Source organism: Mytilus edulis, chromosome 9 (assembly GCF_963676685.1).
Source record: "Mytilus edulis chromosome 9, xbMytEdul2.2, whole genome shotgun sequence".
In the NCBI taxonomy this organism is placed as follows: domain Eukaryota; kingdom Metazoa; phylum Mollusca; class Bivalvia; order Mytilida; family Mytilidae; genus Mytilus; species Mytilus edulis.
Genome location: NC_092352.1, coordinates 29868793 through 29896740, shown reverse-complemented (window position 1 = coordinate 29896740; position 27948 = coordinate 29868793). Strand labels below are relative to the sequence as shown.

Genomic DNA, 27948 nt, shown 5'->3' with positions numbered 1-27948 from the left:
TAAGATATGGAACTGTACTGTAAATGGAGTTGTTGTTTTTGTTATATACACTATCTTTTACTAATTGGAATACACGTTCTTGTTGTCAATGGAAAATGTAAGATTTATGATTACTATATTATTTGAAACTTCAGATATTGAATTCAAGAACATCGGAACATATTTATTAACGATATTAACAGAGATTTATTTGTCAGTAGTTCTGTTTAAATGCAAATGTTTCTTCAAACCTGGAAAAGAAATTAAAAACGAATTATGCCTATCAATGCTTGAGTGCTAAGAGTTTCATAGAATACTCAGCCATATGAGAAGATAAAAATCAGATTTCGGCTTGTGTTAATCAAATAGTGGTTAAGGTATTTGTCATTTCATGTGAATAATCTAATACGACTAATGAGTAACGTTGTACATTTTAGATTACTTTCTTTATCTAGATCCGAAGTAATTTTTGAGTGTAATGAGTATTATATAATTTCTACATTTGAAAATGCCTGTACCAAGTCAGGAATATGACAGTTCTTGTCCATTCGTTTTTGATACGTTTTGTTATTTGATTTTGCCATGTAATTATGGACTTTCCGAATTGATTTTCCTCTAAGTTCAGTATTTTTGTGATTTTACTTTTCATAATGTTTTCTCGTAGATTTACTTATCTTGGTCTCGTTGTAAGAACTATTAGCATGTCGAAATTTCCTTTTGTAATGTTTATTTGTGAATTTCTCTGTCCGTAATGTTCTTGCATTTATTTATACTGTAGTCCTGTCATGTAGTGTTATCGTTATAATGTTATATTTAATATTGCCATAAAAGTGCGAGGTATGGCTGGCTACGAAACCAGGTTCAACCCCCAATTTTTTCTTAAAATGTTCTGTACTTAGTCAGGAAAATGTCAGTTGTTAACTTATAGTTCGTTTCTGTGTGTGTTGCATTTTCGTTTTGGTGGGGTTTTTTTCTGTTGCGCATCAGTGTTTATGTTGTTTCGTTGTTTTCCTCTTATGGTTGATGTGTTTACTTCAGTTTTAGTTTGTAACCCAGATTTGTTTTCTCTTAATCGATTTATGACTATCGGACAGCGGTATACTACTGTTGCCTTAACTTAAACGAGCATTTAAAGACTATAATATCACAGTTATAACATCTTGAGCAAATAGATTTAGGATTGGTAATATCCATTCAATGGAAATTGAGAAATCTGTGTTTAAACATTAAAAAATATATATCAACAAATATTTAAGGAAGTTATTCAAAAATTTCCGCAAAATGAATCATGGATAGAAGTCCAAAATTTGAACATCATCGTCAGCTAAGACAACATTTCCAACAACAATACGAATACGTGTTTGCTTGAACCGCTTGAAGAACTGAACATCGGATGACAGCAAGTTCTTGTGAAAATTATCACATCTTTATACCTTAAAGTGAGGTTAAGGTACATAGATATATTTTTTTCTGAGACAAGTTTGATCGTGGACGATGAACTAATGAAAGGGAATTTAGTCTCACCTTAGTAAATAGTTATTAAAGGTACCAGGATTATAATTTAATACGCCAAATACTATAATGAAGTGATACAAATCAGTATATTCTGGTTTGTTGTTATATATTATATCAATATTTGTATATAACATTTACATGTATATAATTTTCATGCATTTGTATATCATCATGTTATACTATTCAAATAATAGTGCAGTGCAAGTGCAAGGTGGACACTCTTCTGTAATAATTCGATTTTTCTAATATATTGGATTTGTACGATAAGCGTTTTCCTGTTTCTCCAAAAACAAAATTCCTGATTAGGTTCGTCGACAGGATGTTAGTTGTGCCTTGTAGGATATTTTCAAAAAGCTGTGGAGTATAAATGAGACAAGAAACAGGTAAGACTAATCGTCGATGCTGACATCCCTGTAGGTCTTTGTGCAGGTTGAATTTTAAACATGAACGCTGTTTAAACTGATGATTTTGGAACCCATTCTCGACTTTTTAATTGAACAGTCTAAACAAAAGGAATACACTCCTTTATATCGGTATAAGGTATAGCAAACACACTGATCAAAGCAGATACATGCTGAATAATTAAGTGTCTGAAATGGTGAAGTTACCGAAACATGCTCAATGTTTTTAATCTATTGATAACAAAGCATGCTGCTAAAATTAAGATTTCATTCGCCAACGTCAACAATACATAAATATCTATTATCTCCTGTGATGCCTAAAGCAAAATTGTAGAGAATTCTAATGCAGACAAAATGAAAGAATCATTTTAGTTAAAGATTTACGACTGGATGATACCGTACTTCCTGTTTACAAAACTTTTGAATTTTTCCCAAAAACTAAGGATTTTCTTATCCCAGGCATAGATTACATTAGCCATATTTGTCACAACTGTTTGGAATTTTGGATCCTCAATGCTCTTCAACTTTGTACTTGTTTGGCTGTATAAATATTCTGATATAAGCGTTACTGATGAGTCTTATGTAGACGAAACGCGCGTCTGGCGTACTAAATTATAGTCCTGGTACCTTTGATAACTATTTACAAAACTGGGTCGATACCACTGCTGGTGGTCGTTTCGTCCCCGAGGGTATTACCAGCCCAGTAGTCAACATTTCGGTGTTGACATGAATATCAATACTGGGGTCATTTTTATAAATTGCCTGTTTACAAAACCTTTGAATTTTTCGAAAAACTAAGGATTTTCTTATCCCAGGCATAGGTTACCTTAGCCATCTTTGGCACCACCTTTTAGAATTTTGGATTCTCAATGCTCTTCAACTTTGTACTTGTTTGGCTTTATAAATATTTTGATATGAGCGTGACTGGCGAGTCTTATGTAGACGAAACGCCCGTCTGGCGTACTAAATTATAATCTGGTACCTTTGATAACTATTTCTCTCCTTGTTGTGGCTAATAACAGTTAAATTTTTTTGGTGGGGTTCGTGTTGTTTATTTTTTAGTTTTCTATGTTGTGTCATGTGTACTATTGTTTGTGTGTTTGTCCTTATCATATTTAGCCATTGCGTTGTCAGTTTATTTTCGATTTATGAGTTTGACTGTCCCTCTGGTATCTTTCGTTCCTCTTTTATATGATGGATGGAAATAATTTTGTATCTCTGAATAAGGATTGAACTGACTCGGGTTTCATTCCATTTTACTGTTATTCCAAAGAAATATAACTAACAGTTGATTTTGATAAGGTTATTTAAAGTCAATTGAATTATCATGTGTCCCATAACAATGTCACACTTTCTTCTTATCATTAACTATCCTTAAAGACATAAAACAAAGCATGATCTGTTCTTAATAAATGGTAATCCGTATTTTTCCTTGTAAGTTAACATGTAAATTCAAATATTTGATAATATCCCAATTCCCGTCAAGCGATGACTATAAAGGTTAGATAATGATAAAATGAAATATCACTGCAAACATCAAGTATTGAATCTGATCAAATTCTTTGTATTGAATGTATGAAATCGAGTACCTTTCAAACAGTTTTTGGAAACAAAGTATTTAGTACAATACAATATTCGAATTTTAGCTGCATTGAATTCTTTGTTTTCCAATAATATGTAATATATTCGATGTAATCTGGTACACACACAAAGCATTTAAGTGTTCCTATCACTGGTAAAACCAAAAAAACAAAAACAAGAAATTTTGGTTGGAATGTACAGAATTTAATTTCATTTCAACATACGAACTTTCTTACACAACTATAACGAATGTTGAAATCTGCATTATTAAATTCACACGCAAGCCATAACAATATATACTCAATAGCGTAAAGATTTATATACGGAAGGTCGAAAATCTTTGTCACCAACTGTTCTACTGTAAGTATTTTCGCCTTTGACGAACGGAACTTTCTAGCATATGCATATGCATTTTTGTCAATGACAGTAGTTATATCGATGAACAAAATGCCAGAGCCCATAAACACTATCTATCCAACAAAGATAAATCCCAAATAGTATCATAGTAGATCATATACACGTTATCACTTCTGTAGTCAGGAACATCTATCGTAAAGGTGATCGACTCGGTCATCTGTAAAACACATAAACCATTATTTCTCGGTTTACAACTTGTGGAGCAGGACCTGCTTTCCTTCCCGTAGCACCTAATCACCCCCAGTTTTAGGTAGGATTAGTGTTACACAGTCTTCAGTTTTCTATATTGTATTTTGTGTACTATTGTTTGTCTGTTGGTCTTTTTCATTTTAGCCATGGCGATGTAAGTTCATTTTCCGCTTATAAGCTTGAATGTCCCTTTGGTATCTTTCGCCTCTCGTGCAAGTCATGTAAAAGCAGGTGATATGAAAAATATAACTATGTCACATTGCTTCGAAGAGTATATATTGTAAACGCTCTTCAACTTTGTACTTGTTTGGCTTTATAACTATTTTGATATGAGCGTCACTAATGAGTCTTTTGTAGACGAAAAATCTGGCGTACTAAATTATAATCCTGGTACTTTTGATAACTACTGTATCGTTTAATTCATTTCAGATTTCTTTTAAAACATATCATTATTCTTGCAGTATATTCTGAAGATGATGTGTACACAACCAACGCTTCCACAACCTACAGTAAGATTCCAACAGACTGCACCCTGTTTGGTAGCAAATTTGGATCAGACTATTCAAGCTTCAAGCTAGTACTAAACACTTCAGAGACTTTAACGTACTGGGTTGGTGCCAAAATAGGCTTCAAGAGAAATATCAATCCTTTAGGTTCGTTTAACTATTGATTTCTTTTGGCTTCTTTTTTTTATTCACATTAGTGAGTGTATATTACTATCATTGTGTTATCACCAATGCTGATGTTCTTTCAATACTTGTGTCGTGAATATAGGCCAAGAGACTTTAGCACTTGATCTTATGTAATTGTGTCCCGTACTTTCGCGCAAACTATTGTTAATGTAAGGTAACGTTATTGTTACGTATCTTATCTTACGATCATAAAGCATCTGAACTAGCAAGACGTTTTTCTTCCACAACAAAAGTGAATAACCCTCAAGATAACTTGTGTGTTCTATCTGCAAAGTACTTGTATATCATCTACCACTAACATGTTTTACGTGATACATTTTTGTAACCTTTTTAACTATTCGTAAACTAAAGTTGAAACTAAAGCCAGTAAATTTTACCGTCGGCAATTTTGCCTTTTCCCTTCAGATTTTTTGTAGTTTTTTTGTTTTTTTCGCAATGATATTAAATGACGAATATTCCAGAAACAAATAACATGCTCACAATGAATTCAGTAGAAGGTATTTACTAGGGATGTCAACTCGTTGAAGATTTACTAATCGAGTACATATATTTTCATCAGCAGGACTGTTAGTTAACTAAAAAAGTTGAGAAATCGCCTTGTCCTAAAAAAAGTTGACAAGATAATATTTCTAAATTTGACTATTATTTAGTCCTAAGTTATTATGTTGAGGTATTTATTTTCTATAAGGCAACGACCAACAATACATAAAAGAGGGGGGCAAGGGGTTTAACTGTTATGCTGTTATTGCTGTTTAATGTACATTGCAATAAGACGTGTCACGGTACTTGTCTATCCCAAATTCATGTATTTGGTTTTGATGTTATATTTGTTATTCTCGTGGGATTTTGTCTGTTGATTGGTCCGTTTCTGTGTGTGTTACATTGAAGTGTTGTGTCGTTGTTCTCCTCTTATATTTAATGCGTTTCCCTCAGTTTTAGTTTGTTACCCCGATTTTGTTTTTTGTCCATGGATTTATGAGTTTGAACATCGGTATACTACTGTTGCCTTTATTTAATGACCTGACAACAGTATCGTAACTATATCCCTTCTTAATAAGTTTATTTAAAGGTTTTGTTAGTTTCTGAGGTGAATACTGACATGTTTGTGCTTTATAAAGAATATTTCCATAAAAAATTGGATGTGAAATACCTGAACGTATAAGAAGTCTGCATGTTGGGCTATATTTACGAATGATGTCCTTATACCGATGATAAAATTTAGTAAATGTTTTGATTAGTTTGTGATCTCGAAAACCCTGGTGTAATAATTTTTCAATAATACATAAATTTCTCTCGTTAAAATCTAAAACATTGTTACATACACGAGCGAATCGTACAAGTTGAGATATATAAACACCGTAAGATGGTGACAAGGGAACGTCACCATCTAAAAATTGATAATTAACGATAGATAATGAAAAATCATCTCTTTTATCATAAATGTTAGTATTAGGCTTTCCGTTAGTGATATAGATATTAAGATCGAGGAAAGGGCAGTGGTCATTGTTAGTATAAGCTTTATTTAAAGTAAGTTCAACAGAATAAATTTCTTGAGTATACATACTGAAGTCGTCATTATTGAGAGCCAAAATGTCATCCAAATATCTAAAAGTATTATTAAATTTGTTTATCAGATGTTGTTTTGATGGGTCTTTGCTGATTTTTGTCATAAATTGTAACTCATAGCAATACAAAAACAGGTACGCAACAAGTGGTGCACAGTTAGTCCCCATTGGAATTCCGATAACCTGACGATATACGGAATCTCCAAAGCGAACAAAAATGTTATCTAGTATAAAAATTCAAGGACATATATAGTATTGAAGCATGTCAAATTGACATAGCTTTTTTGTTTATTGCTACTAAAAAAATGACCTAAAAGAGTTTGAACATATACATGTATATATTCACATTCTGACTTTTTAAATGCCCATTTAATTAGGTGTGTGGATTTTTTCTTAATGAGAATGTGAGGCAATGTGGTATACAGGGTAGAAAAATCAAAACTTTGAACAGATTTTAAATCACCAATATAAGCATGCAATTTATCAAGTACTTCCACCGAGTTCTTGACACTCCAAAAGCAATTAATTCCACTTTTTTCGAAGGCCTTATTTGAACAATTTATTATCAGGTTCTTGATTGTACCAAATGTACTGGTAAGAAGAATAGACAATTTAGTAGTGGAACAATGGCTTGAAGACGAAATAAATCTATATTTGTAAGGTTTTTTGTGTAGCTTCGGAACTTTCATTGTATTTGGTTCTGCTTGTAAAGCGGTAGCTAAAAGTTTATGTTTGTCACAGATGTCGTTTTCTGAAAACGGAATCAGTTGGAATGTTGGTGAATTGGTAATTTCTTTTTTCAGAACCTCAATGTAAAATTTACGCTAAACAATAATAATATTATTAGCAGCTTTATCGGCCGGGACAAAAACAAATTCCTTGGCTAGTTCTTTTAGTTTATGTTTGATGCGAGAAATAGGTTTATTGTGGTTATTGTTAATAGTAAAATGTTCTTTAAAATGTAGACGAAACGCGTGTCTGGCGTATATACAAAATTTAGTCCTGGTTTCTATGATGAGTTTATTGAATACGTATATCAACTATGCTCATTACTGAATAAAAAAAAAGAGTCCAAAGATTTGTTTGTCAGCTTTTTTCCCGTTTTATCCATTTCAAACAGTAAGTACGGAGAGAGTTGTGGATGATATTACGACACTAATTCCAATTAATAATTGACGGGGGACGATATGTAGGTCCTTTACTGAGGAATGATTATAACTCTCGGTCTTGAACGATGTTAAGATCTCCAGTTCTAACATGGGAAACGGGTTCATAAATATATGTGGAATTACTACAATTACATGAAGTAGGTGTATTTTCACTGATATTAACATTTTTACACAATTTGTTATAATTAAGCACAAATTTCCGGGTAGATTTCTTGTAAATATAACAAATAAGAGGGAGCTCAGTATTGTCAAAATATCCAGGAATTTGTTCTTTAATAGAATGGTCGTTCAATATACCGGTAATATTTACAAAATCAAAACCTTTATTGACATACTTTATTTTGATAAAATGTTTTTTATGATCTTCAGGGCGATCAATTTTGGGAAATAGTTTAGAATATCAAGATAAGTATACAATTTTCGGCGAGGCGCTCTTGGTAGTTTTTGTTGTTGTTTAAGCTTAAGAAATCAGTAACCCGATTAGTCTGAGTATCATTTTGGTAATCTATACTAGGCACTACCGAGCGATACACGAGTACTCGTGACATCCCTAATATTTTCATTAAGGATGTTTGCCGCTCTTTTTCAAAATAACAAAAATACTGTTATACATTGAGGGCATATAACTAACGAAACTAAAAAAATGAAAACAATGATTTTCTGTAGATTTTAAGTTTTAAATTGGAACATTTTTCCTAAATAAACAAAAACAATGAAAAAATATTAAATGCTATGTACAATTTTTTAAAAAAGGCTCTTTTTTTTTTAACTTTCCGAAATACCATTTTGAAAAGAAAACATGTAGCTCTCATGAAATTGCTTAATGTTGCTACATGGATAAATATGAAAAAAAATCCTAAAACAAAAATCAGAAACAAAATCTGCGAACTTCCTTTAGTGACCGTTATTTGTTAATTTTTTTCAGGTTTTCCCTCTCTGTTTACAGTGTTTGTTTTATAATCTGTTTCCAACGAGACATGAAGCGATTACAATACATATCCCATCTATCAGTCTTCTATAATATCAAATGAGAAGGTATAAAAAAGAAGATGTGGTATGATTGCCAATGAGAAGGCCTTATTTTGTGAAAGATAAAGTTTTATGCATGCATTATTTTGATTCTAATATGGTGAAGTTTTAAACTGATATCTCTGACGCTATCATGACACAATAACACAATGACGGGATGTATAAGTACAGAACAACGCCATATTAAAAATAAACACAAGAACTTTAGACTATGCATATTAGCAAGAATGAGAGATAAGAATACAAAAATAATAATAGAACAACACAATGACGGGATGTATGAGTACATAGCCACGTCATATGTTACAAAGAAACATAAAAAGGCATATAGACAACGCATATTAACAAACATGAAAGACAAGAATGCAAAAACTATTTTAGAACTATAACACAAGGACGAGATGTATAAATACAGAGCCACGTCAAATTGATACCACCAAAAAATAGACAAAACAGTTAGTTATATTCATAAAGATAAATAAAAGAATACTATAACACGTTATTAAGATGATAAACAACGTCAGTACCAAGAATCATCGTGTATTATTTGTGAAGTTGAAACGGGATATTTATCCACAAGGTATTGCTACCTTCCGATGAACTTTTTAGAAAAAGGACGAGACGTCCTTTGACATACCCCTGATTCATCAACTTTCTGCACAGAAACTGCTGACGTTTTACAAAGTCTGAGTAGTTGCTGCATGCTCTTGAATACTTAATAGGTTGAGAAATGTATATCCTTTATGCAGGTGAAGTTGGTATTTTACTACTTAGGATCGGGAAATTGATAATTTCAAAATTAAAAGCGTCTCGTTCGTCATAGATTCTGTTCGAAAGAAGTCCGAGTTCAATGTCAGGCAAAAAATGAAACTATGCAAAATGACAATGGTTCACAAATTAATAAAGGACTACAAGCAGATACTGAAATGCCATCTCCAGACCTCAATTAAACTGATTGAAAGATTATCTCTTCATTATAAGAAATTCAAGGGACATCCCTCCCGTTAGTAGTTTAGTATCATCCCATCATAATATGAGAAGAATATGACCCGTAACAACTGCTTTTAGAATGAATGTTTTTATTTCCGATACAACGATCCTAGGAGTAAATCAATATTAATACCCCAAAAAAAACCATCCTCGATGACCTGACAACAGTTTCGTAACAAAATTCATTCTGATTAAGTCTGTTTAAAAGTTTGGTTATCTTTTGAGGTGAATGCCGACATTTTTGTGCATTGTAAAAAATAGTAACATAAAAAATTTGAATTAAAATACCTGAATGTATAAGATGTTTATTAAATACTACACTTTGTTCGTGATTCCGTACTGTATAAAATTGACTGATTAAGGGAGCTACCATTTGATTTTGATTGGGGGGGGGGGGGGGGGGGGCTAGGATGAAAAATATTGTCCTGCATTTTTTTTTAGTTGTAATCTCTGTCCTGCCTTTTTATTTTTCACTCTATTCGGTCCTGCCTTTTTTTTTATTAGTTTGTCCTGACTTTTTTTCATAAATTGTCATCCTGACTTTTTTTTTGGCAAAGTGTCTCATCCTGACTTTTTTTTTACTCAGAACTCCTGTCCTGCCTATTTTTTTCAAATTTCATCCTAAAAAGGAAAAAGACAAACAATAGAACACATGACACAACATAGAAAACTAAGGAATAAGCAACACAAACCCCACCAAACACTAGGGGTGATCTCAGGTGCTCCGGATGGGTGAGCAGATCCTGCTCCACATGTGGCACCTGTCGTGTTGCTTATGTGATAACAAATCCGATCAATAGGCTAATTCGGTAGGTCACATTTATGAAGGGGAGGGGATTGTAGTTACGACGTAAGGAACATATCCGATATCATTTGTGAAACGGTTATTCCATAACGGTCAACCAACTCGTGATGGCGTCCGTAAAATTTAAGAAGGGATGATTTCAACTTAACCATTTGGAACTCTTGGTTTAATAGCTTCCTTGTGAGCAGCAAACCTCTTCAAGAAAATCATGATAGGAAATGCAAGCACGAGAATATCGTATTAATTTGGAGATATATACCCCGTATGCAGGTGCTGCTGGAATGTTGCTACTTAGATATGGAAAGTTCACAATTGGAAGGCTGAAATCATCTCTTATGTCGTAAAGTTTTGTTTTCAACCTACCCTCATTGTCAATTTCTAGATGCAAGTCAAGATATGAGGCCGACTTAACTGTATCTGTTCTTTCCTTTATCTCTAGTTCGATGGGATAGATGCGTTCAACATAGTCACCAAATTTTGAATTATTTAGTGAAAGTACATCATATATATAGCGGAAAGTAGAGTTTAAGGATATTGTTAACTTCTTATCTTTCTTCATGAGAAGTTCCTGTATGAAGTCAGTCTCATAATAATAAAGAAAAAAGTTGGCAAGAAGAGAGACACTATTTGTTTCCATTGGAATGCCGACGTTCTGTTGAAAAACACGTCCTCCGAACGTAACAAACATATGTTAAATAAGAAATCGAGCATCTTGATAATGTCAGTTTCTGAGAATTTTTTGTTTGAATCAGAGTGAAACTTTACAAAGTATGATTTATCCCTCCCTAAGACAAGATACTTGTATCTACGTTGGTCTTTTTTTTTTTTAATTTTCATTTTTTATTGAAATCTGTACATTTGTTAGTAATGAAAACATCGAATACCGGTACCTTATCCCGGCCTCGTTAATGTTAGTAATAGATCATGCAAATATATATGTGTTAGTATTTGTTAGTTCATTTTACAAAAAAAAATATCAGCTGTAGTTACGATATAATATCGCATTTTTAGCTCACCTGGCCCGAAGGGCCAAGTGAGCTTTTCTCATCACTTGGCGTCGTCGTCCGTCGTCCGTCGTCGTCCGTCGTCCGTCGTCCGTCGTCCGTCGTCGTCCGTCGTCGTTAACTTTTACAAAAATCTTCTCCTCTGAAACTACTGGGCCAAATCAAACCAAACTTGGCCACAATCATCATTGGGGTATCTAGTTTAAAAAATGTGTGGCGTGACCCGGTCAACCAACCAAGATGGCTGCCACGGCTAAAAATAGAACATAGGGGTAAAATGCAGTTTTTGGCTTATAACTCAAAAACCAAAGCATTTAGAGCAAATCTGACATGGGATAAAAATGTTTATCAGGTCAAGATCTATCTGCCCTGAAATTTTCAGATGAATCGGTCAATCGGTTGTTGGGTTGCTGCCCTTGAATTGGTAATTTTGAGGAAATTTTGCTGTTTTTGGTTATTATCTTGAATATTATTATAGATAGAGATAAACTGTAAACAGCAATAATGTTCAGCAAAGTAAGATCTACAAATAAGTCAAATGACCAAAATGGTCAGTTGACCCGTTTAGGAGTTATTGCCCTTTATAGTCAATTTTTAACCATTTTTCGTTAATTAAAGTAATCTTTTACAAAAATCTTCTCCTCTGAAACTACTGGGCCAAATTAATCCAAACTTGGCCACAATCATCTTTGGGGTATCTAGTTTAAAAAATGTGTGGCGTGACCTGGTCAACCAACCAAGATGGCCGCCACGGCTAAAAATAGAACAAAGGGGTAAAATGCAGTTTTTGGCTTATAACTCAAAAACCAAAGCATTTTGAGGAAATCTGACGGGATAAAAATGTTTACCAGGTCAAGATCTATCTGCCCTAAAATTTTCAGATGAATCAGTCAATCGGTTGTTGGGTTGCTGCCCCTGAATTGGTAATTTAGAGGAAATTTTGCTGTTTTTGGTTATTATCTTGAATATTATTATAGATAGAGATAAACTGTAAACAGCAATAATGTTCAGCAAAGTAAGATCTACAAATAAGTCAACATGACCAAAATGGTCAGTTGACCCGTTTAGGAGTTATTGCCCTTTATAGTCAATTTTAACCATTTTTCATAAATTAAATTAATCTTTTACAAAAATCTTCTCCTCTGAAACTACTGGGCCAAATTAATCCAAACTTGGCCACAATCATCTTTGGGGTATCTAGTTTAAAAATGTGTGGCGTGAGCTGGTCAACCAACCAAGATGGCCGCCACCGCTAAAAAAAGAACATAGTGGTAAAATGCAGTTTTTGGCTTATAACTCAAAAACCAAAGCATTTTGAGGAAATCTGACATGGGATAAAAATGTTTATCAGGTCAAGATCTATCTGCCCTGAAATTTTCAGATGAATCGGTCAATCGGTTGTTGGGTTGCTGCCCCTGAATTGGTAATTTTGAGGAAATTTTGCTGTTTTTGGTTATTATCTTGAATATTATTATAGATAGAGATAAATTGTAAACAGCAATAATGTTCAGCAAAGTAAGATCTACAAATAAATCAACATGACCAAAATGGTCAGTTGACCCCTTTAGGAGTTATTGCCCTTTATAGTCAATCTTTAACCATTTTTCATAAATCTAAGTAATCTTTTACAAAATCTCCACTGAAACTACTAGGCCACAATCATCTTTGGGGTATCTAGTTTGAAAAATGTGTCCGATGACCTGGCCATTCAACCAAGATGGCCGCCACGGCTAAAAATAGAACATAGGGGTAAAATGCAGTTTTTGGCTTATAACTATGAATTCAAAGCATCTAGAGCAAATCTGACAAGAAGTTAAATTGTTAATCAAGTCAATATCTATCTGCCCTGAATTTTTCAGATGAATTGGACAACTGGTTGTTGGGTTGCTGCCCTCCAATTGGTAATTTTTAAAGAAATTTTGTCGTTTTTGGTTATCTTGAATACTATTATAGATAGCGATAAACTGTAAACAGCAATAATGTTCACCAAAGTAAGATCTACAAATAAGTCAACATGACCTAAATGGTCAATTGACCCCTTAAGGAGTTATTGCCCTTTATAGTCAATTTTTAACAATTTTCATTAATTTGGTAAATATATGTAAATTTTTACCAAATATAGTTCTCTGTTACTAATGGGCAAAGTTCATTATAGATATAATTGTAAGAAGCAAAATCGTTCAGTAAAGTAAGAACTTCAAACACATCGCCATCACCAAAATACAATTTTGTCATGAATCCATTTGTGTCCTTTGTTTAATATGCACATAGACCAAGGTGAGCGACACAGGCTCTTTAGAGCCTCTAGTTTATTTGCATTAAAAAATAACATAATAAAAATTCAAAAATAAGGACCACAAATAAATGTATTCATCATATTAGAATAATTGTTTAACAAACATACAGATATTCTAAGTTTTTATAGCTTTTTTAAGAATGGAAATTTTGAGGAAAAATAAGTTAAATAAAATTTAAAATAATTAAAAAAAAAGAAAAAGAAATATAAATATAATGTTCTGATGAACATTTTTGATGTAACTTTTTTGTTAGTTCACAAATTAACATTCTATCATGTTTTTCACATATGAATTATAATAGGACTTTAATTACAATCGAACAAATGGGTAAATTGACTACACAATTTATTGAAACTCTCAAGCTTATTGTTTCTTACTGCTATACACTTCTCTAAATTATAAAGATCTTTTAGAACTTTCTTCACAGCATGAATTGATAAAACTTTCTGGAAATATCTTGTATTATAAATATATTGTTTAAGACACAGAAAAATCAGGTTTGAAATTTCACCCTTGTATACATGTGAGACATCACCAAACAAAAAATTCTTTTTGGTGAATGAAATACTTATACCATTAGATAAAAACCATATATCTATTTCTTCTAATAAATTCTGGACATTTTCACAATTCCATAGTACATGCTCTATAGTTTCTATTTCTTCCTTACAAAAATTACATAGCTGACTATTTATGACATTAATTTTACACAAAAATTTGTTTGTAGCTAATATTCTATGATTTACTCTAAACTGTAACCATTGTAATTTTGTGTTATTAGTAACTGCAAAAGGAAGTTTGAAAATTTCTCTCCATTCTAAGTCATTAAGTTCCAAAATTTCATTCCACTTTTTCTCCCCATTAGGAACCACTTTAGGTATTAACATCCAATATATATCTTTAGTTCCCTTTTTTCTTTTTAAAATGGTTTGAACAAAAGAGGGAATAAAAGGTTCTGTGAGCTTATTATATCCCCTTGAATACAGCTTCTTGGTCTTATTTAATGCTGAAATGATACTATTATACATCATTATATTCCCAGAAATATCAAATTTGTCTTTTATTTCCCCATAGGAGAGAAACTTTCCACTATTACTAATCACATCATTTACAAAAACAATACCTTTATTTTACCAACTTCTATAAAATACATGTTTGTTGTTGATATTTATATTCTTATTTATCCATAATGGACTAGCAAGAAAATATTCCCATGTAGAATTTATATCTTTATCTACAAAATATTTCCATGCTTTAAATACATCAATCCAAAATTTGTTTTTGACATTTGAAATAGTATTTGTTGTGTAACTATTTCCTAGTTTGAACAATTTTTCTTTATCTATATTTGTAAATAAAATATTTAACCATTTACAGTTAGAACTAAACAATTTTCTTATCCATGTACTTTTTAAAGCTGTCATAAATAGATGAATATTTATCATCTTTAAACCACCATTCTTATAATCCATGTGTAACACTTCTTTTTTAACTCTATGAACTGGTGAGTTCCATAAAAAATAATAAATAGCATCATTAATTTTCTTAATCATCTCAGCATTTGGGTTTGGTAATGTTAAAAAGAGATGATTAAGTATTGGAAGAATAAGAGTTTTAACCACAGATATTTTACCAATAACTGTTAAGTTTCTTTTTGACCATGTTTTAATCAAATTTTTTATCTGAAGATACCTTTCAGTATAATTTAAGTTTAAAATTTTATCAAGATCAATATCAAAGTTTATCCCTAACAGCTTAAAAGAAGTTGACCCCCATGATAAATCTCTGTTCTGGCATAACATTTCTCTACTGTATTTTTTACTTCAAATCCATACTAATTGAGTTTTTGTAAAATTTATCCTTAGTCCAGAAAGTTTTGCAAACCAATCTAGCTCTAATAAAGCTTCTTCCATAGATTCTTCACTTCCATCTAAAATCAGTGAAGTGTCATCTACAAACTGAGATAGTTTATGTTCAACTTGAGAAATTTCTATACCCTGTATTTTCGTATTACCTCTAACCTTTATTGCCAAAATCTCTGCACATAATATGAAAAGGTACGGTGATAATGGGTCCCCCTGCCTACAGCCTCGTCCAATACCAAAGAACTTTGATAAATCTCCACCCTGAATGACTGCAGAGCTAATACTATTGTAAAGTACTTTTATCCAGTTGATTATGGAATTCCCAAAATTGAAAAAAGTCAGAACTGCTAAAAGAAAATCCCAGGATACTGTATCAAAAGCTTTTTCAAAGTCTATCAACAGTAATAAACCAGGTATATCTTTTTCTTCAGTATACTGCAAAATATCATATATCAGTCGGATATTATCCCCCATATAACGACCACTTATAAAGCCAGTTTGATCTAAATTGATAAGTTTATCTAAAACTTTTTAAAATCTATTTGCGATCACCCCTGACCCAATTTTATAAACTGTATTTAATAACGAAATGGGGCGCCAGTTCTTCAGAAAATGGCGTGGCTTGTTATCCTTTGGCAAACATGTGATGATACCTTGTTTTTGAGTGACTGATAATGATCCAATGTGAAATCCATAATTTAGAGATTCTACAATAAAATATTTTAAATCTTTCCAAAACCGTCAGATCCAGGAGATTTATTATTTTTCATTTTATGTAATGTCAAACCTGCCTCAGCTATAGTTATCTCCCCTTCTAAATTATTTTTTTCATCCTCTGTCAATTTATCAAAATTTAAATTTTTTAAATCATTTTCTAACTGTTTAATTTTACAGCCATTCAAACTACAATCTCTATTTTTATATAATGTTTCATAAAATACTTTTGTTTCTTTTAAAATATCATATTGCTTTGTTATAATCCTTCCATCTTCTGTTTCGACTTTTGGTATAATTTTACTAGTAAATTTTTTTGACTCAAGACCACAAAAATATTTAGTTGGCTTTTCTCCTTCTTCAATCCATTTTACCCTTGAACGTATTAATTTACCCTTCATCTTTTCTTTCCTTATATCCTCCAGTTCTTGTTTTTTATCTTTTAATTGATTTATTAATTCTTCCTTAAAATTTGCTTCTAATGAATCAATTTCCCTTTGTAAATTAAGAACCTTTTTATCCTTTTCTTTTTTCTTAAAACTTGCATATGAAATAGTTTTTCCTCTGATTTCCATCAATAAAGTCTCAAGAAATAATTGCTTATAGTGAGTTGTAAATTTTCATCATAAATTTCATCAATATGTTCCAAATCATAAACATGTGCATAATATTGTTTCTTGACATCAAGTATTTTATCTTTAACAATATTTACATATTCTTGATCATATAATAAGGAATTATTGAATTTCCACAGTCCTTTACCTCTTATAAATGGGTTAAATTGTAGCTCTAAAATTACAAAAGAATGATCTGAGCGATAGCTAAGTTCAATTTTACAATTTAGTAAATTTGTTAACATATTATCTGTAAAAAGAAAAAAATCCAACCTAGCCTGTTTAAAGGGCTTCTTTTTTCTCCATGTATATCTACGCAAGTCTGGGAAAAGTTCCCTAAAAGGATCTATAAGGTTCCATTGATCTATGATTTCTAAGATTTTATCTCTAGCACTAGGGTTATTAATATGTAAATAGTTACAATAGTCTATATGAGGATTCAATACAAGATTAAAATCACCACATATTATAAAGTTTTCATTTCCAAAATCTTCTATAATACACATAATAAGATGGTAAAAATTAGGAGTATCTGCATTAGGACCATACAATGATAGAAGTGTTACCCTCTCCTTATCTTTAACAATATCTAATGCTAGATAATTACCATTTACATCTTTCTTCTCTTTTAATACTCTAAATTCAAAATTATTATTAAACATTATAGCAACTCCTCTAGAGTTTGAGGAGAAAGATGAAAAATAACACTCATAGCCCCACATGGTCTTAATATTCATTTCAATTTCATTTGTGAAATGTGTATCTTGAATACAATAGATGTTGCATGTTTTAGACTTAAGGAAATTAAATACATCTCTTCTCTTTTCAATGTCACCTAGACCTTGACAGTTAACTGATAATATCTTTAAAGAACCCATTCAATTATGAGTAGAAAAAGTTGTGAAGTCCAAAAAGAATACAATAAATTAAAAGCAATATTCATCAGATGGGTTATTTGTACTGAAAAAGTATTTTGTTTTAACAAAAAAAAAAAAAAAAAAGGAAAAAACATAATTTGAAAAAGTGATGATACTATGAGATAAAAAATTATAAACAGTATCAAGACATGAGGCATTCTTCCTGTTTTCTGCATACAATGTAATGATGCAGTTTCAATTCAATTACGTTGGTCATTCTTTGTTTTTTTTTTTGTGAAACAAAGCAATACCAACTTTTTCCATTTGTCTTTTGGTCCGAGACCACAAATATAGTCCCTAGTGTTGACAGTGGGTTACTTGCCATTAGTTTTTATACCCCTTCCAAATGTATTTCTCCATGTTTAATGCCTCAAATTGCAAGTAGGGGGGTGAAATTACTCTGTAAAAAACTTTTGGTCCAGAAGTTTAAAGGAAAGTAGTGATTTGGTCCAGCTGAAAAAGGTTTAAAATTAGCACTTCGGAAGCTGTCAAAAGATTTCAAGACGCCCTAAACATAAAATTGTCCATATTTTGAGTTAGAGCCGATGAAGTTTTCTATAATTTTGATATAATTTGTCCCAAAAGTTATACAACACACTGTAAAAGTTTGTTTGAGAAAGTGCAGGTGGGATTTTTTTTATTTCCATTTATGTACTTAAAGAAATGCACTACGAAATAATTGTGGTCTCGGACCTTTTAGTTTGGAATGTGGAATACTTGTGTAAAATGTAGAAAAGTCAAATGTTTTAATACTATTACAAGATGAATGAGAGTTAGATTGTATGTACTCTAAAAGATCTTGGGAATCTTTAAGTATCGACATCTGATTCACGCCACCTCTAGAATAGGCAGTTTCACAATAACTTTGAAGCCCGTCTTTGATTGCTGATAAAAAATGTTAATAATTTAGACAGAGGTTTCATGGAGCACTTGGAAGACACAGCAATATACTGTTGCGACACTTATGTAGTTTAGGTATCCAATACAGTGATGGAAGATCCAGTTCTTATATTATACTAGTTAAAAAAAAGAGGGGCGAAAAATACCAGGATTCGTTTTCACAAACCAACTTACGACTAAATTTGTCGTCAGTATACTGAATTGTTCATGACAAGCGATCAATCTTAAATGTTAATTTTTTTTTTGGTGAAACCGATTCCAGAGGGATGTTCAAACTCATTAGTTAAAATTAAACTGACAACACCATGTCTAAAAAAGAAAAAGACACAACAAACTAAAGTACACAACACACAAGAAAGAAAACTAAAGACAAAGCATCACGAACCCCATAAAAAGAAACTGGACATGTTTTGTTTTAAATTCAATTCAATTCAATATTTTAATAAAAATACAGATACAGAATAGAGTGTAACATTAAAACAGTCGTCCCCGATATACACACCGACATAGTTAGTATCTTTAATTGTTGAAGTTGTGCTTAAAAAGTAGTTATAATTAACATTTCGATTGTAACATACAAAAATGTCTAATTCAAAGCTAGGAACTTCTTTATCTATGCTCACATCTGAATGCGTCAGATATCTTTTTAAAGATAGTATGTGTTACAATTATTACAGATCTGCGCCTTTAAAAGCAATCTTCCTGTTTCGATTGTCAATTGTGTCACTCGGGGCCTCCACGGCCGAATGGTCCAAGTAGTATTTACTGTAATCACTAGCCAGTCAACACTGAGGTTGTTAGGTCGAACCCCGCTCATGCGGGTGCACTCGAATCAAATCTTAATTGACTAGGATTGTCAGTTTTCTTATCAAAGGTGTATGGGTTTCTCCGGGTACTCCGGCTTCCTCCACAAATATAAACTGGTCGCCACGAAATATCTTAAAAGCGGTGCTTAAAAGTGGCGTGAAAAACACATAAAATAAATAATTAATAATTGGGTCACTTCACATTGAAAGACAAAAAACTCCATTCAATGATAGGACATCTTCTTATTTTTTATAATTATGTTGATACTAGGTTGAGAGGAGATCCAGTCAGTAAAATTATTATGCTAAATAATTATTTACTCAAAAGTAAGGTTTTTTTGTAAAAAAAAGTATCATTGATAAATAAAACTTTGCTTTGATATTTAAGGAGTGCAAGCGGAGTGCAATGGAACAAAAAGTGGAAGTTTAGATGAATGTGACAGTCGTTGCAAAGGTTGGAAATATTTTTGCTACAATGTGAGTATTTAAAACATCACTCGGGTAAAAACAAATAGTTCGTAATAAGTACTGCAAAACCCTGTATCCCTTTTGCAATTACTGATGGCATTAAATAGTGTAATTTTTACTGAAAAATAACACTTTGCATGAGATGTTATCTCTTGATAATAAAGAAGCATCTATACAAGTTCTGTAAAATCCATGTAAGTTTGGCACAGTTATTCAGATTTTATACTCTTCTACAATAATTAGATATTAATAAAAAAAAAAAATAATACGGAATATGAGAAAAATCCAAATTTTACTTATGACAATATATCTTCTTAATGGAGAAGCTTCTGTAGATTTAGCTCCTGATAATCTTTGTGCATACCAATAGCTTTACTGGATCACAAGGAACACTCATGACAAAAAACTGAAAGCTAATCATTGGAAAATCTAGTGATAAAATATAACCTTCCATGAACACATTGAAAACTAGATCTTCTCAATGTTTGTCCCTTTTTAACAAGGCCGTTATCACTTATGGATTCACGGAAAAACGTTCTGGTAAATATAAAAATAAAATAAATGGAAATAAAAACAAAACTTCACTGAAAAAAGTTTTCTTCTTTGGTAGCAAACGACGAATACACCAGGCTAAAGATGCTTGATTAAAATTGGTTTGAAATGTTGCTAGGCGAATAAATTCCTGGAGTACCAACTTCAATTTATTTTATTACTGTCTGTACACCTCTCTGGAACATTCTAATTTTTCGTATATACAATACTTTTTTTAAATTGTTATTTGGATGGAGAATTGTCTCATTGGCACTCAAACCACATCTTCCTATATCTAGTTAGATCAGAGAACGTCAAGATTTTTTTTTAAATCGATTGATATGCAGTAAAGATTGGCACTTTTGAAATAAATATATTAAGCTAATTAAACAGACCTTATCTCGATGCAAACAATGGGGAAAAAAAGATCGAGAAGACCGCGAATGCGTGTACAAAACTCGAAGACGACCTTTTCTTCAAATTGTCTACAAAAGAGTAGAAGAAATACTTTACAGAAATAGTTATCTTTAACTGTTTAACCTGCACAGATAGACTTTTAAATGTTTATATTGACTGTGTCTGTAAAACACTCAAACGGATGGTCAATGATCGCCTTGTTTGGTTCTAGAAATCAAATGGGCTATTAGCCAATATGCAGTGTGGATTCCGACGGGGCCGCAGTACTCTTGATCATTTTGTTCGATTCGAATCATTTGTCCGTAATGGTTTTGCGAAAAATGAACATGTGGTGTCGGTCTTTTTCGACCTTGAAAAGGCCTATGATACTGCATGGAAGTATGGTATTTTAAAAGATCTATTTGATATCGGGTTGAAAGGCAATATGCCAAATTTTATTTCAAATTTTCTGTCTAACAGACAATTTAATGTTAAAGTAAATTCTACCATGTCTGATCTGTATGATTAAGAGACGGGTGACCCTCAAGGCAGTATTTTATCTGTTACATTACTAGTATTTAGTCTTATAAAAATCAGCAGCCTTGTTGAAGTTTTAAAAAGTAATTTTGAAGGTTCATTGTACTTTGATGATTTTTTTATATGTTACAGAGGAAAAATATGAATAACATAGAAAAACAATTACAACTATGTCTTGGAAGAATTGAAAAATGGGCCTCGGAAAATGGTTTTAAATTTTCCACTTCAAAAACGGTCGGGATGCGTTTTTGTGATAAAAAGGAAATTGCATCTTGATCCAGAACTCACTTTGTAACCCAATTAACATGATTGATGAAACAAAATTTCTTGGGTTAATTTTCGATAAAAAGTTATCCTTTCTACCCCATATCAAAATGTTAAAATCGAGATGTTTAAAAGCATTAGATATTTTAAAAGTTGTCGGCAGTACTGACTGGGGTGCTGATCGCAACATTTTACTTAATTTAGATAGATCTATAGTTAGATCTAAACTAGATTATGGCTCTATAGTGTATGGCTCTGCAAGGAAGTCCTACATACTGTTTCTCGATGCTGTGCATCGCCATGGTTTGCGTCTCTGTCTTGGCGAGAGTTGAGAGTCTGTATGTAGAGGCTGATAAGCACTCACTCTCTAACAGACGTTTGAAGATTGGACTTCAATATGCTGTCAAACTAAAAGCATATTCAGATAATCCTGTATACAGCTGTGTTTTTAGTCAAATTTATGAAGATATTTTTGCAAAACATGAAAACAAAATTCCTCCAGTAGGTATACGTTTAAAACCACATTTAGCTACTTTTGATTTGAAATCTGTTGCTCAAGTTGAAACTTGCAAATGTCCTCCATGAGAACTTCCCAAACCAAAAATTATATTTGATCTCCGTGAACACAAAAAAAATATAACAAATTCTCTATTAATTCAGCAACACTATGCTGAAATTAAAGCCAAAAATTCAGATTTTTCTACTGTCTATACTGATGGATCAAAAGATGACGACAGAGTTGAACCTGCTGCTGTCTTTAGGGACAGAGCTGCAAATCTCCTTTTGCCATCGCTTTACTGCTGAAGCAGATGCAATAACTTTGGCTTTGAAATTTATTGCTTCTTCAGATAAATCCAAATTTAATATATGTTCTGATTCACTTTCATGCTTACAAGCTATACAAAATACTAAAATTAAAAACCCAACAATTCTCAAAATTTAATATGAAATGAGGAATTTAAAAATTCTTTATGAAGACATAATATTTCTATGGGTGCCGAGCCATGTTGAAATCCTTGGAAATACAGCTGTAGACCTTGAGGCAAAGAATGCCCTGGGTGACCCTTTATCTAGCTGTGATATACCATATACCGATTTTAAATCTATCTAGTATCAGAGAATATGTTTTTAATATATAGAAAAATGGAATAAAAAAGATGATAATAAATTACATGAAATTAAACCTAATTTAGGTAAACCTTTCAATAATTTTATGTGCAGAAAAGATCAGTGTGTTATTTCTACATGTCGTATTGGTCATACTAGAATAACACACGAATATCTTTTAAAAATGAAGTTGAACCACAATATATACCTTGTAACTACAAGTATACTATTAAATATGTTTTCATTAATTGCATTGACTTTTGCTGATATTCGTAGGAAGCATTTCAATGTCAATAATATGTATTATTTAATAATGTTCCATTTACAAATATTGTTTCATTCTTAAAAGAAGTTGGAATATATTATAAAATATAAAAATGTTATTATATTTAAAACGGTCTTTTTAAATTTTTATTACGTTATCTTTCTGTTCATTTTTATTTGTAAATAATCAATTTGCTTTAATCTAGAATTTTAGTTTATCGAAGGACCTATTGTCTGATTTTAAGAATATGATTTAAATTGTAAAAATATTTTTTTTATTCGCATTAGCTCTTGCCGCGATATAGCCTTGTTGTGCTTATGTGGCGTAAAGCAACCAACAATCAATTAAAAAGAGTTCTCAATTGAATACATTTGTGACAAGAGAAAACCGGTGTGCTCGATAACTAAGGTGGAAAAAATATGCATAGTTTTGGAAATTTTAACATGATTAGTACTTTCTTGAACACTCAGAAAATTGGTGACCCGAAAGATCTTTCGATTTTGTATGTACATGATTTATTCAAAAAAAAATTCCCATCAATATGCAGCAACGATTGGCAATTTTTAAATTTAAATTTTGCAAGCTTTTTAAGCAATTATCGATCTAAATACTGAAAATAAAACATTGTGTATTTGCACGTATATTTCTAACAACACAGTTTAAAAAATAGTTTCTTTGAAATATACAATTACTATTTAGATAGAATTTTCGATCAGTATCGTCACTGGTATTGTTTTATTATTGACCTAGACTATCATAAGAAGAGTGAATTTTCTTTTGTTTTCGTTAACTGGAAATCCCATTGAAAGATGTATTTATACTTGAATATCGCCAGCAGTAATTCAAATCTCACAAGTCTATTAAGAAAATACAAATGAAGGTCATAAACAAAAACTGAGAGAATCACATTAACTCCATAAGGAGCGAGACTGTATTTGTCGACAGAGCACATGTCTCCTGCTATGCATGCATCACACCAATGCGAATCCACGACCATACTAAATGTCACAACAAGACAAAAACACGAATTTTGAATTCGACAACTATTCTGTTATCCCAAGTGTCGTTTTCGGTCGCTCGTCCTGGTAACTTTGTTGGCGCACTTTCTGTGTAAGGAGCGCACCTTTGTGAATGAAGTTCGTACAGTGGGATACAAATGGGCTGTCGGAATAATGGTTGTCGGACAAACGGGATGTCGCCATAGAAAACAGTACAATTTCAATTCCCGTTCCCCGATACGATGTGTCAATAAACTCATTATAGATACCAGGACTAAATTTTGTATATACGCCAGACGCGCGTTTCGTCTACAAAAGACTCATCAGTGTATTTACTGACTAGAGACACATTCTTTTGCGGTCTTAGATCTAACGATAACAGTCTGATATTAAGATTGATGAATTGTGTCCTAATTTCCGATAATGATTGACATATGGGCTGATAGATGATTCACAAAACCGTACATTTAACAGGAGACGTTTACCTTTTCGACGCAGATAGTTTGTCTCCCTGGGGATCTTTTTTTAGGTAAAAACAGAAAGTCTACCTTCATAATTTTAGTCGAAATTTTAGTATCATAACTTTAATACTTCTACTTATTTGTATCAACGGAAAAACTCTTTTATTAAATTGACAATGTGCAAACAACATTGGTAAATATTAGCAAGTCCTTTTCCTTGTAAGTTTGTCTTGAACAGGTACGAGTACGTTTAACAAAAGCATTTATTTTCAACTATAATCTATTACAAATTGAATTACAGGAAACATCTTGCAGCTGTTCAAATAATAACAAGAACTATGGTGGACTATCATTTACACAAATATGTGGTAACCCAGAGAATGGTCTCTGCGATTTTCGCAATATGGTGTTGGTCTATGAAAGGGGTGAGTTACACTATTTTATTTCATATCATATGATATCATCTGTGATGATACGTGGAGATACTATTTTAAAGGGAAACCAATTTTCGACTATTTCGAGTATTTAAAAGGATACCAGAAAAAAGTACAAGGCGTGTATGCATAAATGCGGCAAAAGCACGAGATCATATATCATAGAAATTATATTTCCGTTGTTTTCGTTGTCCATGAAATACAAATGAATCAACAGTGTTGGAAAATGTATTGTACTCGTATAGTGACATTATGAACATTTCTTCCTTGTGTATTGAAACGTTGAATATGGGAATGAAATTGACTATCTGTTATTGTAATTACGCTTCACAAATCTGTTGATCGACACATGACATTCAAATTTCTATTAACTATAAAGTTTTAGGACAAACATTACAACTTACACGATATATTTCTGTAGGTAGTTTTATAAAGTGAAAAACACATCGTAATAAATAACGGTGAAGGTATTAAAACAATAGTGTTTCCTATAGAAATTAAACTTATAGACAAGCGGCAAGAAGGAAAGAAAGAACTATAGACTTTATCATTTGTATACTTTAACGACAAAATTATCTTATATCTCTATCTGTATGACGTTTACATTCTGACGCCAGACGCGCGATTCTACAGGAGCCATGTTGATCTGGCCATTCGGTCTCAGTGCTTAAAAAACCTTTCAATTGTTTATAGATGGAGTTAACATACATAAATAAAATTCAAAAATAAGAAAGCAATGAATGAGGTTGTTGATATATGCCTTTTTTGTGCTTATTTGTTAAATATTTGTTTGTTTTTATTGTTTATGATATTCTCGTATTCTTGTCTTTCATTTTGCTAATATGCTTGGTCTATTATGCCTTCTGGTGTTACTTCGAAAACTTATTTGTTGCTTGTCTTTCATTTTTGCTATGTGGTTTGTCTTTATTTCTTTTTATGTTTCTTTGTTACATATATGAAGTGGCTCTCTACTTATACATCCTATTATTGTACTATGGTAATTTTGTGTATTCTTGTCTTTAATTTTTGCTGATATGCTTGGGCTACATGCCATTTTTTGCTCCTTTGTTACATATTTGTAGGTTTGTTTTAGTAATTAAAGTCATATGAAACGAGTGACCGATGAAAAATAATGTTTATCCAATTCTTGACCCAATGCATACATATATCATCAACTTAGTCTTCGATGCACGATTTTATACTTTTTTTTCACAAACATTTCGCATAATCGTCAATTTTTTTTTCAATCGTTCAGTGTTGTTGTGTAAATATGGAAGGTAATTAAAGGTCGTGTTTTGAAGCCGAAATTTAACGACTGTCACCCGTTTGTAAACAATCAACAAAAAGCATGGATACTGAACACGTGTTTAACATCTACAAACAGGTAATAGTTTATTTCAGTGACAGATCTATGCGTATTGCGATCACCGGATTTTTACGAGACGGGTCACGATAAGGTCACTTTGCATACGGAAAATATGAAGGCGAATTGCTTCCAGGAAGCAAGAAATTAAAAAAAAAGGTAAACTTCTCCTGAATGTGGACAAATTAAAGAATTTTCTTCAGAAAAAAGTATATGTTCATAAGTTTTATAACTTTGATAACTATTTACACCACTGGGTCGATGCTACTGTTGGTGGACGTTTCGTCCTCGAGGGTATCACCAGCCCAGTAGTCAACACTTAAGCGTTTAAGTGTTGACATAAATATCAATAATGTGGTCATTTTTATAAATTTCCCATTTACAAAACTTTAAATTTTTCAAAAAAATAAGGATTTTCTTATCCCTTAGCCGAATTAAGCACAACTTTTGGGAATTTTGGATCCTCAATGCTCTTCAACCTTGTACTTGTTTGGTTTTAAAATATGTTGATATGAACGTCACTGATGAGTCTTATGTAGACGAAACGCACGTATGGCGTACTAAATTATAATCCTGGTACCTTTGATAACTACATAAAAATTTCCCTGTACTAAGTCAAGAATATGACAGTTGTTGTCTAGCTTGATGTGTTTGAGCCTATGATCTTGTCATTCGACTAGGGACTTTCCGTTTTGAATTTTTCACAGAGTTTAGTAATTTTGTTATTTTACTTCTTATGATAGTATCATTATCTGACCAAAACTACACCAAACCATAAGATAGATGATTGTATTTGTATATTATACAATTATAGCCTTTGTATGAGGTCGATACAAGGATATATTTACCCGAAAGAAGTATATTGACCTCATAAATAGGCTATACTTGTTATATCAGTTAAATCATTAATTTGCGATCATATTTGTATCAAAATCTTCATTAGAGTTTTATAGATAACATATTGTCTCCTAGACAATAGCAACATTTTAGTTGTTATTTCATTTACTTTTGTTTTCACATCTCATGTATTTCAAGATTTTTTTTCTTCATATAATCGATCATGGATAAAAATAAAGTATATATAAAACTTTTAATGATATCATGAAATTCATTACATGACGTTACAAAGTATTTCGGTTTTTAGATATTCTAACAATAACCGTGCAATATGCTTTTTCCTGTGCAATATACTTTTGCTAACCGCCGTTTTCTCTCTACCTTCGAAAATATATTTTAACATGTGACTATCCCTGAACAAATCAAATTAGTTAAAATATACGAGTTAATAATGTCATAAAACATAGTAAATGATATAGTATAATCATCAAATATAAAACTAACATTGAAAAGGGTAAGCACTGTCCTTTTTTTATAATTAAACGTTCCATTTCACCTTTCAAGATATTCAACCACATTTCATTTATTAATTAGATATAGAAAGATGTGGTGTGAGTGCCAATGTGACAACTCTCCATCCAAATAACAATTTATAAAAGTAAACCATTATAGGTCAATGTACTGCCTTCAACACGGAGCCTTGGCTATGGGTGACAAGTGAAAACCATCCGGTTGAAAAATTTCTGCTTTGATCGAATATCATGGTATTTTATGTAGAAACCCCCATAATTTATTATAAAGGCAGCAATATAGTTGTATAATCTATAGCAACACAAGT

General features: G+C 31.9%; 2 protein-coding genes across 2 annotated transcripts in view; both read left to right on the top strand.

The window, feature by feature from the left end:
• The window catches only part of LOC139488064 (uncharacterized), a 222688-nt gene that overhangs the window by 174604 nt on the left and 20136 nt on the right, over window positions 1-27948 (top strand). The window lies entirely within an intron of this gene.
• LOC139489338 (uncharacterized) lies at window positions 6-27098 on the top strand. Its single transcript, XM_071275646.1, has 5 exons — window positions 6-97; window positions 4544-4735; window positions 19838-19926; window positions 24778-24901; window positions 27088-27098. The coding sequence occupies exons 1-5, from the start codon at window positions 7-9 to the stop codon at window positions 27096-27098; spliced, it is 507 nt and encodes a 168-aa protein (XP_071131747.1). The 5' UTR covers window position 6.

Coding starts and splice junctions, on each gene's coding strand:
- LOC139489338 (XM_071275646.1), top strand. CDS start 7: ATGGAACTGTACTGTAAATGGAGTTGTTGTTTTTGTTATATACACTAT. Junction 98..4,543: donor TCTTGTTGTCAATGGAAAAT/GTAAGATTTATG, acceptor TTATTCTTGCAG/TATATTCTGAAGATGATGTG. Junction 4,736..19,837: donor GAGAAATATCAATCCTTTAG/GTTCGTTTAACT, acceptor TTGATATTTAAG/GAGTGCAAGCGGAGTGCAAT.